Here is a 15012-nt window from a genome sequence, read left to right on the forward strand (position 1 = left end):
TCAGAAGGGAAAGTCCCGTGGCAGAATCCTGGTCAGGATGCCAAGGTGGTATTTGGGGATGCCCTTTGCCGAAGACTCGCAGTTTTTACTCTTCTCGGACAAGCAACGCTCCGCCAGTTGCTGGGAGCACCTGGTGAGGAAAGATGGAGCAAGGCTAACAGGCACAGCCATTGAGAGTTTCTCCGAGATTCTGGTGGCCCTTTTGTTAACGTCACCAAGAAGACCTCTTTGTTGCCAGGTGGGTCTCCGCTTCACAACTGCTCCTCGTCGATCCAGACAGTTTTGCGCTGCTCTTCCCAAACTTTCTCCTTGATTATTCGGAGGAGGTCCTCGATGCTGCTCCACGTGTCGGCCTCAAGAGGGGCATAAAGGCAGGGCAAGGCCTCCAGCTCTTTTTCATTCTGACGGCACATCCGTAAAAGCTCGTCTTCCACCTCCGGCTTCAGAAGCAGCTTCCTGAGACATTTAAAAAAAGAAGAAAGCTAAATATGATGCTTGCTGCATGCACGCTTTCCCCACACCTTTCAACAGACCTCTGTTGTCACCTTCTGTGTTTCTGAGCAGAAATGGTACTGTGGAAATCAGCACTGATTCTCTCACCTGTGGAAATCAGGCCTAACTCTCCATTACTGTGTGCAACTGCTCTCTGCCTCCCCCCGCAAATAGCAGACCCTCATTTTATTGACTGCCGCCTTCCTTCTGCATGATGACCACAACTCTTTCCTGCAGCCCTTCAAGCCATTCCAGTTCTGCAGGCTCCTAGAGGTGATGTGCCCGTCCTTTGCAACAGGCGAGGTCATACAAAAGAAAGAATTAAAAAATCGTGAAGCAAATGAATACAGTTTGTGTGTGTGTGTGTGTGTGTGTGTGTATGGAGAGAGGGGTGAAGATAAAGGAGATAATTGTGTGGAAAATCAAGACATCACAGGCGGCTGGATTTCATACGGCAAGTGCACACTTAAGAGGAGAAATAACCGATTTCCTTCCAGTCCAGTTGCCCAGTTTTTATGATGCCAGTCGCTAATGGATTCGGGCACCCATCGTTACCGTGTTGCTATTTGCAAAGAGGAGGAAAGCTCCAACCCTATGATGGAACAACACAAGACCTGCAAATGATACCCGAGATGGAAGAAACAGCATGCCTCTGCCCCTCTCACTGACAATAGGGCTGATGATGCCGTACCGGCAAACCTTCCGGAATACTAGGACAATCCACATACCTGAACCTCTTGATATTTTTTTCCGAGACTCTAATAAAGAGAACAATGGGGTAGATCTTGGCTTTGATTAAATCCTTTGTGCAGCCGATCCCAGCTTCAAGCAGACAATGTTTGTTCTGTAAACAGGAAGCCAGGAAAGGCCTGCGTTAAGTACGTTTTCGGGTTTGCAAGCGCACAATCTCAAAATGGATCAGGCAAATCATGTTCCATTGATCACAGTCCAGATAAAATGACTTACATTGAAAGTTACGTCATCTTTCAATGGTCTCCTAGGCTTCAACTTTTTGCTCCTATTTCCCAATGTATACCTTCTGTCCTCCGGCTCTACAACACTCGGCCAACCATACATTTCTTAATCAACTCCCTCCCTGAACACTTTGTGCTACCAACTCCTCTCTGAACCTCTTCTTTACTAGCTAACCACATGATCCCCAACATGGTGCCCACTGTGTTTCCTGGAACTTGATTACTCTTGGAAATAAACTGCAAAGAAAAGAACTTCGAGATCTTCGGGGTGGCTTTTTACCAGCCGACTGACTAGCAATACAGTGAACTCCTCCTGAGTAAGTCAAGTGTGTGGAAAAGGTCAGAATCTGAGCACCGGAATGATTTCCTACTGGTAGATTTCATACAATGCCTAACAACAGGATGCAAATCCAATTACCTTGGCAGCAACAGCCTCAATGTTTGCAGGGAAAATACACTCATAAGTGTGTGGTGGATTCCTCTCTCGGGAGTAGATTATTGTTTCGGACTGGTTTCTCCTCAAGAATTCGTCCTTGGTTATGATCTCTGGAACAGAAGATTGCAGAAGAGCAGCCTTTGTACCTCTGTGTGTGTTTGGCAACCCACCAAGATCTCCGAAGACATTGTGGAGGACATTCACCAAACAGGGGTGACTCTAGAACTTTGGAATTTGGAGAATGGGGTGTGGATGCCACCACATAATGGCTGCCATGGGAGCCAGGGCCAATAACAAAAATGGCTGCCCCGGAGAAAGGAACCAATCGCAAAATGGAGGGTTCCAAACCAAGTGCCCTCCTACAATGGAGACAACCATTTCTGAATGGATTATGCCTTCTGGGTTCTCTTGAAGGACCTCTTTTTTCACTAAGGCAGAGAAAGTTCAAGACTGGCTCTTTACTTTAAGAGATGCTTTGTCAAAGACGCAATCTCTGGCATCTTCAGGTACCACAGAGCACAAAGAACAGTCTTTGCCTGAAGTATGAGAGAGCAGTTGCCAGGCAGAGAAGACGATACTGACCTAGATGGACCAGTGGTCTAACTTGGGATAAAGCAGCTTCATGAAGGCGCAACCTTCCAGTACAAACCTCTTTAGGAGAGTTTCCCTTCTTGCCCTCCTTATGAAGCAGGAGAGGGTCAGTTCCATCTTAAATCTGCAAATATATTACTTGAAAACCTTTGCAATCCCCATCCTTGACTCTGCCAGCCTGGCTATCAACCAGGGAGATGTCATTGAGGGTAGACTTTCTCCGGCTGGAAGGTGCTGAGGAACAGAGTAGGAACTCTTCTCCCAGTTGGTAATGGCCCATCCAGGTTGTCTTAAGTTCTGGTAGGGGCAGAGGACAGGTTTTATCTGACCCTTCTTCCTCATGGAGGATTAAAGCTGCCCGGGGGTCCTTTCTGATTAGAGAAATGATGGCAGTGTGAAGGTGCCTTATACTGAATCAGAACATCGGTCCATCAAGGCCAGCATTGTCTACTCAGACTGGCAGCAGCTCCCCATGATCTCGGGCAGAAGTCTTCTACATCACCTACTGCCCTGTCCTTTTTAACTGGAGATGTGGGGGATTGAACCTGGGACATTCTGCACACCAAGCAGCTGCTCTACCACTGAGCCATGGTCCCTCCCCACTGGGAAAAGCATTAACCTCCCTCACCAATACTGTAACCCTGATCTATATCAGGTCTTGCCATAGCGGCTTTTTGCAACTAGATTCCACCTCTAAGGGCCCAACCATGGATCCTTGGAATCTTAAGTCCTTTGGCTCTGAGATTCCGCTGGAACCCAAGCTGATTCAGTTAAAAAGGTAAAGGTCCCCTGTGCAAGCACCGGGTCATTCCTGACCCATAGGGTGACGTCACATCCCGACGTTTACTAGGCAGACTTTGTTTATGGGGTGGTTTTGCCAGTGCCTTTCCCAGTCACCTTCCCTTTACCCCCCAGCAAGCTGGGTACTCGTTTTACCGACCTTGGAAAGATGGAAGGCTGAGTCAACCTTGAGCCGGCTACCTGAAACCAACTTTTGTTGGGATCGAACTCAGGTCATGAGCAGAGCTTGGACTGCAGTACTACAGCTTACCACTGTGCGCCACAGGGCTCCTGATTCAGTTACCACTTCAGACATCCTAAAGCACCAGGGCCTTTTGAGTATCACCGAGACGAACAGAATACAGCACATAAAAGGTGTGGAATACTGATTATTACATTTATTATTCTCAGATTTACAACCCCCTGGCTTTGGCTGGCAGAGAATGTAACTGGCGGCATGTTTATCTCCAAGCTAGTTAAATCTGGTGAACTTGAGCATGACCTATTTCAAGAAACAGCACATGAAGTGCCAGGATAGGAGAATAACTGACGTCTGTGTAATTGCAAGCCCGTGTTGCGGTGTCAGTTTCTTTCTCAAGATTGTAATTCAACAATGAAGCCTGCAAGAGATACAACAACTTGGATGCGCATAACGCTACGGGAGCACAAAATCTCCCATGCTGCTAGTTCAGATGGAGGGTCCTATATTTATCTGGCCTCTGGTGTAGTGCCAGAAAAAAGGCTCCTGTCAGACTTTCGTCTCTAAATGCTCTTGAGTGTGTTCACTTACAATAAAGCAGGGTTCCCCAACATGGTGCTTATGGACGCCATGGCGCCCACCGACACCTTTCTGGACTGCCAATGAGTGTTTTTAGAAAGTGGGAACGGCCAAGTGGGGCTTTTTCCAGCAAGGGATTTCCCCATCCATAGGGTGGCCAGGTCCCCTCTCTCCATCAGAGGGAGGTTTTTTAAGGGGCAGGGCTGGGGTGATCGCACTCATGGCTGTGCGCGACGCAATTGCGTCGCTTCCAAGTTTACCCCCAGATGTACCACATTGTGACAGCCGCTTTAGCACTCAAACTCCCCGAAACGCTTTGAGTGCTAAAGTGACCACTGATCTGTATTCACTTGCCATTTCCAAATGTGCTCAAACGTGTCCCCTCTGAAGGTTTTACCGATCTCATTCTCATTGAAGAAGAGTTGGTTTTTATATGCTAACTTTCTCTGCCACTTAAGGGAGAATCAGACCGGTTTACAATCACCTTCCCTTCCCTTCCCCTCCCCACAACAGACACCCTGTGAGGTCGGTGAGGCTGAGAGAGAATGTGACTAGCCCCAGGTCACCCAGTTGGCTTCATGTGGAAGAGTGGGGAAACAAATCCAGTTCACCAGATCAGCCTCCGCCGCTCATGTGGAGGAGTGGGGAATCAAACCCGGTAGCTCCAGATCAGATGCCACCGCTCCAAACCACCGTTCTTAACCACTACACCACACTGGCTCTCAAGGAGCTTGATATATCTGTCTAAAGTAATCTCCATGTGGTTCTTACTGACCAAATCTGGCCAACATATTTCTGATGGATTTCTTGTCTTTTTTATCACACAAGAAGTCTTTAGCCACACATAACTGTGTTTGGGCTTTTCATAACCTCCAGCTTCTTCAGCACTTTGCTCTGGATCTGAAGAAACACAGCTGTGAACACACACGAATCAGACCCTTGGACCATCAAAGTCAGTACTGTCTACTCAGACTGGCAGTGGATCTCCAGGGTCTCAAGCGGAGGTCTTGCATATCACTTACCATCTGATCCTGTTAACTGGAGATGCCAAGGATTGAACCTGGGACCTTCTGCATGCCAGGCAGATGCCCTACCACTCAACCACAGCCCCTCCTTTGTGTGGATTGTATGGGAGGCCGCAGCAGCGCTGTAACCGACACGGCAGTCTGTAATGTCTCTGGCTTAGATTACCTGGCTTGCACAGATTGAATTCCAAGGCCCCTCCGGAGTTGAGAAGCTTCTGAATCAACGTCTTCGAGAGCATTGCCGGAGTGAAAAGGACGGGGCGCCGGTTGTCGCAGTGGGTGGGCCTCACTGAACTGTACGGGACCAGGCTTAAGCTCCTGTTGATTTCACTCACCGAGTCAAACTCTGAGGAAAAAGAAAATGGCACTTGGTGGACCAACCAGAGTGGCCTAGAGTTCGGCGTGCCACACAGAGATGCGCACCCATCAGGCGGGCCTTGGGCAATGGCTTCAGAGTGGTTCTGTCGGAATCTAAATTGGTTGGAAAGGTGAGGTCTACCTTATCAAGGTTATATATGAGTACATGAAGCTGCCTTATACTGAATCAGACCCTTGGTCCATCAAAGTCAGTATTGTCTACTCAGACCAGCAGCGGTTCTCCAGGGTCTCAGGCAGAGGTCTTTCACATCACCTCCTTGCCTAGTCCCTTTAACTGGAGATGCTGGGGGTTGAACCCGGGACCTTCTGCATGCCAAGAAGATGCTCTGCCACTGAGCCATGGCCCCTCCCTAGAAGGGAGATGACTAGAACACAGAAGATCTGGCACCTCTCAATATTAGTATGTATTGAGCCATGAAGGCATGAAGGGATCCGATGAAGTCTTTCCTATCTTCCTTTGACGGACAAGGTGCGATCCACCATCAGAAAACAAGAGCCCTGCTGGATTAGGCTGGTGCTCCACCTAGCCCATCATCCTCATTCACAGCCCTGGAGGGCCAACAAACTGGGCATAAAAGTCAAGACTAGTACCGTCGCCTCCTGTCACTGGTATTCTTACTGCCTCTGAACATTGAGGTTCCCTTTAGCCACCAAGCCTAGTTGCCGTGGACGAATCTGCTCTCCTCGAATCTGTCTGATTCCCTTTTAATGCCCATCTAGGCTAGTGGCCATCATGAGGTCCACCAGCAGTGAATTGTTTATATTATTTATTTACAAAATTTGCATCCTGCCTTTCCACCATTGCAAGGGCCACCGAGGCAGCTGACAATTTAAAACGTACACGGTAAAATCACATTTTAGAACCGTTGACATCAATCCCCCCTCTCAAACACACATCATTGCAACAAAGTTAAAATACATACAAAACATAAAAACATTGGTTAGGAAGGAGGGATCATTGAGGGGATGCCAAACGAACCAAAAAAGCGTTCACCTGCTGGCAGAAGACTGCAACAGAAGGGGACAGACAAATCTCTTTTGGGAGAGAGTTCCACACCTTTGGTGCCATGACCGAGAAGGTCCTGTCCTGGGTTGCCACCCGCCTCATCTCAGAAGGTGGGAGCAGGCCCTACCTCTGAGCCACACCCCCTTCCCTTTCTTCCTGGAAGGCTCCATGTGTGTGAATGCCAATTGTTCTGCCACCTTTGTACCTTCAAATCTATCAAGCAGCGCCTTTGTGACCGACTGTGCCTCTGGCCTGGCCCGGGAGTCCTTTGAGGTGACGATGCGGACTCGTTCGTTGCTGTTCATGCGCTTGAACTTGTTTTCGGACCTGCTGACAAACTGAGAGCAGACACAGAGCATGAGGAGGGGAGGGGGTTTGCCCGGTTTTATGGAGCCATCTGCCTCCTCTTGGTTATCTTTACCCTCCCAGAACAGAGTTATCTCAACAAAAAACAAGGTCAGCATTCTTTGCCGCCCATAACGAAACACCTGCTGAACTCTAAGAGTGCTTTACAGCTCATAAAGCCTGCCCTTGGGCTCAGTTCACACATGCATATAAACCTAGGGTTGCCAGCTTCCAGGTAGGGAGTGGACATCTCCTGGAACTATAGCTGATCTCCAGGTGACAGAGATTAGTTCCCCTGGAGAAAATGGCTGCTTTGGAGGGTGGAGTGTATGGCATTATACTCCACTGAGGTCCCTCCCCAAACTCTGTCCTCCCCCAGGCACCACCCCTCAAATCTCCAGGAATTTCCAAATTTTGGAGTTGGCAACCCTACGTACACCCCCTGATTCCTCTATGCTGGCAGCTGAACACGTTCCACTGTCTCCACCAAAAAAACCCTCTGTGTTTGAAGCAACAGAAATGTTCCATGGTATTATACTTGTGACAACAACCCATTCACACATGTGAGTCGACGAACACTGCCCTCAGTGAAAACCCGACAGGGTCTTTCTTTTCTCCTCACTCTTTCTAAGACACGTTCAGCTCTTCTTTCCCAGCCCAAGCGATACATCTATGGCAGATTCTGTTACTGGAGATCAGTTGTAATTCTGGGAGACCTGGCACCCCTAACCCCCCCCCACTAACCAAGGGTACAAACCTTTTTACCTGTAAGATCTGGCCCAAAAGGAAACTGGCTCGGGATAGTCGCGGGCTAGCTTTGGGGTCGCTCGGTGGTGTGTGCTCTTCCGGCTGCAGCGTGTTCTGGTGAGGATTACACCGGGAAAGGGAGAGGAAAATTTATTTCAGAAAAAATGAAGCTGGTACACGGGTGGCAAAAGAATCTAAGCAGAACTGTACAACTTGTGAGTGACCCACACAAAGAGGACTGAGAGGATGAAGCCAAAAAGGAAAGAAGAACTGTAATGTAGCTGAGCTACCCGAAACTACCTTCAAAGTCATTTGTGGTCAATAAAACCTGTTTTTTTCTGGTTCAAAGGGGAATCTTTATAGTGGGTTGCGAAGGGAATGTGTGTGTGTGGGGGGGGCGAGCTAAGCTCTGCTTTAAAAATGGTGTGGGGCAACTCATTGCCCTCCCTCTTTAGACTTTTAAAGGGCTACCCCCTTTTTTTCCTGCTGATCTGTGCTGTGGCATTTTCCACACCCTCATGTGGAGCCCCAGTTTCAAGAAGCCGTACAAGCGCAAAGTCCCACCATGATATCTTCTACCTTGCTTGTGTGACACTGAAACCACGTCACCGTCTTTTCTAGCACCAAGTACGAGAATTTCTAGTTCCCCCAACTTTTTGTTGATCTCTGCCGATGTGTATGCTTTAAGTGGCTTGCTGTTACTGTATTACCATCTTTTATCGCCTTACATTTTTAATAGCTTTTAACACATTTAACTTCTTTCATTGTCTCAATATTTTAACACCTTTTATTGCTGCAGTGGCTTGTTAAAGTACTTTTTTTTTAAGTTGCCGGCGGCTTGGTTTTATTCGACAATTCTATTCTTGATGCTTCTTAGTCATTTTGCGGCGCTTTTTTTACCTACCTCTGGGTGTGACAGATTATCCTTTTAAAGACTTTCTAGGTTGTTGTGTTTTTTTTTAAATGTTGCTTCCACTCTTTGACAGAGATATGTAAGCCTGCGCGGGGACTATCATTACGAGTCTAGAGATATAAATGCTTAAAAATAAATACAACCCTCAAGGCAGACTGAGGGGATAACTTAGGTCCTGCCCAGTTTGATGCTTCTGCCATATGTACTGTGAAAGTGCGCTACACATGAACCTCCTGATGCATAATGTCACTGTTTTGTGTTAGTACGGCAAAGTGTTTCTTTCCCGACTTTGGCACAAGAAACCCAGATATCTGAGGGTACCCATATCAAAACGTGTCACCCTCTTGACACATAATGCCCTCTCTCAGCACTTATTTATTTACTTCATTTGTAGTCCACCTGTCTTGGTGATGCTCAAGGCGGATTGTGATGGTGGAAAGTACCATCAAGTTGCAGCCGACTTATGGCAACCCCTCATGGGGTTTTCAAAGCAAGAGATGTTCAGAGGTGGCTTGCCATTGCCTCCCTCTGCATCACAACCCTGGTATTCCTTGGTGGTCTCCCATCCAAATACTAACCAGGGTCCACCCTGCTTAGCTTCCTAGATTGAGTTAGCCTGGGCTATCCAGGTCGGGGCCAAGGTGGATTACAAATTTAAAAACAGTGTAATAGGAACAGGATACGCCATACAATAAGCTGTATAAGAATACTGGATTACCAAGGTTGAAAACAATGCAGTAAAAACAACATAAGCCGTGACATCTAAGAAATACAAAAACTGGATTGCAGACAAAGTGACTCACTACAGATGATGGACATCCTCAGAAATGGGGAGGGCGCAATAGGGCAGAGCCTTTGCGGGGAACACGAAACACACCAGAGAAAAGGAGAAGGGAGGTAGAGGAATTTCTGTGACTACATACCCGAGCAGCTCGAAGTGTCCCGTATGAACTGTCTGTCTCCTCCTGGCTGCCTTTGTTCATGAGCCGTTGCAGCTTTACTAAGAGGAGCTGTTGGGCTCTGCAAGCAAGCGGAAGCGTGCATAATTCTCAGGGCACTGAGTGCACCAAGAAGACACAGGGAGCACTGAGCTAAAGGAAAGGAAATCTCAATTTGTACTTCTTTGTCCATATGGAAAGGGAGGCTTGAAGTCTAGGCCCACAGCTCACGTTGGGCTCACCTTAGGCTTGCCTCCTGCTATTTAGCCCTCTGTTGCTCACTAGTCAGATCAGTGCCAGGATAAAAACTGGAAAAAACAGCAACAGCATTGACTGGGTAGCTCTAGGAATCGCTGGAAACTCTATGATAAAACCATAGATTTTTCTGGTGATTCCTAGAGCAACCCTGCGTCATTTCTGGGCAACACACAGAAGTGACATGGCGACATCACTGATGGCACACACACACCCGTCCCATGTCCATGCCCCCCAGCCCTCCCACCTGGCTCACCTGCTGGAATTGGGGATGGTCCCGGTGTCCAAGTCCCTGTCAGTGAAGGGGTCCACTCTGGCACAAAGCCACTCGCACTTGCCCTGGTACATGGTGTCAAGGACGTGCAGGATCTCATCGCATTTCACCGAGAGGGAGCAGCAGTCCATCTGGCTGGAGATGCTCAGGTTCAGGCGGATGTAGAAGGAGTCCCCAGATGCAACCAGGCCTTCTTCGATTTCAGACAGCAGCTTCCTGTGGCCTGCAGTGCGAAAGAACCGGGCACGATTCACCAGCGGAAAATTGGAAGAGAAAATTCAGAGCTCCTGCTGCAAAGAGTTATGGTTTCAGTAGGATACTCGGGCTAGTGGCAGCTGAGCAAGATGTGGCTGAATTTGTCTATCCTCTGCCCACAGGTGGGGCCAGGGACATGAGTTACCAACCTCCAGATGGGTCCTGGAGATCTCCCAGAATTACAACTAATCTCCAGCTAGATTGGAGTTCAGGGGCCACCTTAGAGACCGACACTTTTTTCTGGGGGAGGGTATATGTTTTCAAGAGTCAAAGCTCTCTTCATCAGATACAAGTTAGAATGGTGAGCTCTGAGTCAGAAGGTGGGAGGGGGTGTCGTAGAAAAGGAACTCCGGATGCAGAGGTACAATGCACATTGTAATCACCTTGATTGGAGCAGAGGGGAAATTCTTGGGGGCAGAAAATTAAAATCTGTAGTGAGATAAGAATCCTGTGTCCCTATTTGGCCCGGGGCGGGGGGTTTCCATTGCTCTGAATTTGTGAATAGGGACATAGGCTACCCTCTAAAACTAATCTCCAGACTATAGAGTTCCCCTGGAGAAAATGGCTATTTTGGAGGGTGGACTCTAGCATTATACCCTGCTAAGGTCCCTCCCCTCTCCAAACCCAGACTCCACCCCCAAATCTCCAGGAATTTCCCAACCCATAGTTGGATACCCTAGATGCGAGCTCTTGAACGTGAGCCCAAGCTCCTGCTGAGCTGTGGCTCAAAAACAAAACAAAACAGACAATGGGATCAAAATCAAATCCTTGGGGATGGAGTTCCCAGAGAGGAATTGGCAAGCGTACGTGGATCATGTGGACCCGGGGAGGACCAGGGGAAAATATAACATGTATATACACCTTTAGTTTCAGCAACTAAATTCAATTTCCTCCCCTGTTCCTTCTCTCATACCTTGCCCACCAAACCAACCTCCTATTCCAGACTCCTGTCTGTACATGCGTATGTGTTGTCAAGTTGCAACTGGCTTATGGCGACCCCAGCAAGGGGCTTTCAAGGCAAGTAAGAAGCAGAAGTGGTTTGCCATTGCCTTCTTCTGCAGAGTGGCCTTTGGTGGTCTCCCATCCAAGTGCCAACCCTGCTTAGCTTCCGAGATCTGACAAGATCAGGCTATACCATGCTGCCTTCCCTCCCCTCCTGTCTGCACCCCCTCCTATATCCATGTCTTAGCACCCTACCCAGCAGCCTACAGGCTTGACTCGACTCAACTCATGGTTTAGTTGATGAATCTACGAGGAAGCGTTTTCGTCAGCAGGAATGAGAGTAATGTGGTAATTTTGGTTCTGGTGCGTCACTGTAATGTGAAAAGACAACCAAAACATTCAAGATGGCTTTTCCTTCTAACAACTGGTGGCAGATGTGGTTTATTAAACTCTAAACTGTCTCACAGTTCCTTTAATATCTCAACGAGGAGCTCGTATTAAGGTTTTGGTAATACGAAACATATCTTTATGAGTTATCAATTAATGGACGGAGAGGCTGCTTCAGGCAAGCAATTCATCCACTTTTTAATCAGCAAAAAGTTCTTCAGCTTCAGGGCGTTGTGGGCCATCGAGGGAGGCACCCGAAAGGCACTCCGTCTGGAAAAGGCCTCTGAGTCTCTTCAGAACATAAGAAGAGCTGTGTTGGATGAGACCCGTAGATAGCTCTCTGGCCATGGCACCCAGGCACAGGGTGGCCCCGTGAAGAGGGTTCCTGAGTTCTTAGCTCACTCCCAGCCATCAGTGGCATGGAAGGTGACTGGCATGTCTAATTCGGCTCTACATTCATCTTTATTTACAAAGGTTTAATTTGCACCTGCAAATCTATTGTTCTGCAAAAGAATCAAATAACTGCCTTTCATTCCTCAAGATATATATATTTTTAAGTCACTTCAGATGTAGGGCGAAAATGCACGGTCGCTTTAGCCTCCTTTATTCCGTTTCAGCCAGGATTCGGCCAGGATTGAGCGCATGCGTTTTTGCAGAACGTGCGTTCGATCCTGGCTGAATCCTGGCTGAAACAGGGAATAAAGGAGGCTAAAGCGACTGTGCGTTTTCACCCGTAAAGTCTTGTTCTCTTCATTCAGTGATATCTCCCTAGAGGAGATCAGCTAAATACAAACCTCCCTTTCATGTGTTCTAAACAGAACCAAGTTATAAAACAAATCCTTTATATGTAGTGCAGTCCTTTGCAGAGGAGCCCCGTGGCGCAGAGTGGTAAGATGCAGTACTGCAGTCAAACACTCTGCTCATGACCTGAGTTCGATCCCGACGGAAGTTGGTTTCAGGTAGCCGGCTCAAGGTCGACTCTGCCTTCCATCCTTCCGAGGTTGGTAAAATGAGGACCCAGCTTGCTGGGGGTAAAGGGAAGATGACAGGGGAAGGGACTGGCAAAACCACACCATAAACAAAGTCTGCCTAGGAAACGCCGGGATGTGACGTCACCCCATGGGTCAGGAATGACCCGGTGCTTGCACAGGGGACCTTTACCTTTACCTTTATTCCTTTGCAGAGTAACTCCAGTCAAATGTCTTTTTACTACTGGTTTACCTTCTTCCTCATCTACCTTAGCACTTTAAACAACTCAGAAGTGTCTAAAAACGTTTGTGCCAAAACAAGCTGGTCATATAAATCGATACTTTCTGGTCTAACCTTACTTCTTGGCTGCCCTCCTTATTTCCTTTTTAATTTATTTACTTATTTATTATTTTCAATTTATATCCCACCCTCCCCAGCCGAAGCCAGGAAGGTTATTCCTTAACATATTTTTATGTTACTCCTTATCATAAATGTTTTGCAATACTAACCCCCATTTGCTTTACCATTAACTCCTGTTAAGGCCCCGTTTCCCCTCGATTTATTTAAGTATACCCATAATCAAGAAGCCATAAATATTCTTAAGTGGCCATCTATGCCTCTCTTCAAAATTCATATAAGTTGCAAAGCAATTCATTGATCATGAGACAATTTGTTGATTGAAAAACAGCACATTAATCTCAAGGACTTCATTAATCATGAGGCAATCTAATGATCTCCAGAGCTGGTAGATCATTGACTGTATCAAACTATCCACCAATGAACCGCAGGGGGAAATGAAGAGCCAAACTCCACCAAAAGGCCAATTTAAGTGCAATATGGGAGACACGGGCCTCTTATCTGAATATTTTTTACATTACAGTAGGCCCATAGGGTTCCAAATTTGATTGGTGGTGCTGAGGGGGCAACTTTCCCCAGTGCCATTTTCCTGACCTACCCCTCACAATTCATGGGGAAACACCTTCCCCCCCCCACACACCCCTGCTGTTGCGATCAAATTCAGATCCTCCTGCATCTCCTCTAGAGTAGAGAGATCTACCCTGTTTCAAAAAAGCCTCCCACACATCTGTCGTTTTAACCGAATGTGTCAGGAGGGCATTTTCATATAGTGATGTGGAAAAACAGGTGTTTGTCCTTAGCATCCTTCAAGCAAAAACTGTTCAGGAGGGCATTTTCATACAGTGATGTGGAAAAACAGTAGGTGGCTATCTATCTGTAAGGTTCTAAATTTAATTGCCTATGAACATTTTAAACAGTTTGCTTTTCCTCCCCTTTTACACCGCATTGTTTATTGGATATATTATCCTATCTTCATTTCATCATTCTCTAATTGTGAAATCCGGTTTTACCGTGATGTTCATTGTACGTATCATGCTGGTCTTTATTGCATATTGTTTGTATCTTACACATTTTGGCCATAGATTTGGGCCCTTGTCTCTCCGGCGTCTCCCCTGTGCTTACACCAGGACGCCCACCGATACATCCCTTAGGTGCTTCCCGGAAGCTTGTAGTCTCTGTCCCCAACACGCTCCCATGAAGCGGGGCCCATAAATGTCACCCAGCTACTCTCATGTGGTCCTACTCCTCCACTCACACTCCTGGGACAGTGAGACGGTCGGTGGCTTCCACGGTTTCCCTTTTCTGGTGGCCGCTGGGTTTTTCCTCCACCCCTCCCCTGAAGTTGCCCTATGTATTGCGTCTTAACGTACGCAAGTGGCAAAAAATTTGGGACGGGTCCATTGTTGCCGCTTACCTTCGTGATTCAATCTACAGTGCAGCGTAACAGGTCCGCTACATCTCTGAATTATCCAGTGGAGCTCTTCCTTGGTACAGGTATCCAAGGGAACGCTCAGATTTTCCCCTTTGATGCAGCCTTCCATCTAGATATAAGCAAGAGGCATTATTCTTTCCGGCGAGTCAATGATTCCATCTATGTACACTACGTAAGCAAGCCACTCTTGCAGACAGACAAGCTGCTGTCAGACTCAGGTGTTTGTCCTTAGCATCCTTCAAGCAAAACCCATCAGGCAATGGCTCTGAAGCAGGTTAGACTTTATTAGTAGCAGAATTAGACTAAGTAAGAAGCTGGCTGCCTCCTGGGCATACAAGGCTACTAATGAGGAATCAGGGTAAGGGTACATGGTTAAAATGCAATGCAGACTTCAAAGTTGGATAGGGCAAAATGCAAAGGCAGCAACTATCCATGATAAACTTTCTCAGGGTGGCTATAGACATAACATGGCTATGCAGCTGGGGTGATTGTGGTAAACAGGATAGGCAAACCATACTGAGCATAGAAGGCAGGATACAGATATTGTACAAAGGCATGAGAACCGGGAGCACATGACCGGGGCCTTGACTCCGAGCAAAACCATGGCCTGCCCGAAGCAAGAGCCTGTGAGGAGTTCTGTCAGGCTAAGGTTGTGAGGCCGGGTCTGACAGCTGCCTTACTGGTTTGCAGCAGGCTTGCTAACGCTACACCAGTCCCCCTGCCCCTTCCTCTCTCCTC

General features: G+C 47.5%; 1 protein-coding gene across 1 annotated transcript in view; it reads right to left on the minus strand.

The window, feature by feature from the left end:
* Nucleotides 1–239: 239 nt before the first annotated feature.
* The window catches only part of CARD11 (caspase recruitment domain family member 11), a 33930-nt gene continuing 19157 nt past the window's right edge, over nucleotides 240–15012 (minus strand). The window contains exons 15-23 of the mRNA XM_056866259.1: nucleotides 14257–14383; nucleotides 9915–10155; nucleotides 9389–9485; nucleotides 7571–7666; nucleotides 6666–6798; nucleotides 5243–5422; nucleotides 1885–2012; nucleotides 1221–1336; nucleotides 240–456 (exon numbers count right to left, since the gene is read on the minus strand). Of these exons, the coding sequence (XP_056722237.1) occupies nucleotides 252–456; nucleotides 1221–1336; nucleotides 1885–2012; nucleotides 5243–5422; nucleotides 6666–6798; nucleotides 7571–7666; nucleotides 9389–9485; nucleotides 9915–10155; nucleotides 14257–14383 (1323 nt within the window). The 3' untranslated portion in view covers nucleotides 240–251. The remainder of the gene's footprint in view (nucleotides 457–1220; nucleotides 1337–1884; nucleotides 2013–5242; nucleotides 5423–6665; nucleotides 6799–7570; nucleotides 7667–9388; nucleotides 9486–9914; nucleotides 10156–14256; nucleotides 14384–15012) is intronic.

The sequence above is a fragment of the Euleptes europaea genome, chromosome 21 (genome assembly GCF_029931775.1).
Source record: "Euleptes europaea isolate rEulEur1 chromosome 21, rEulEur1.hap1, whole genome shotgun sequence".
NCBI lineage: Eukaryota > Metazoa > Chordata > Lepidosauria > Squamata > Sphaerodactylidae > Euleptes > Euleptes europaea.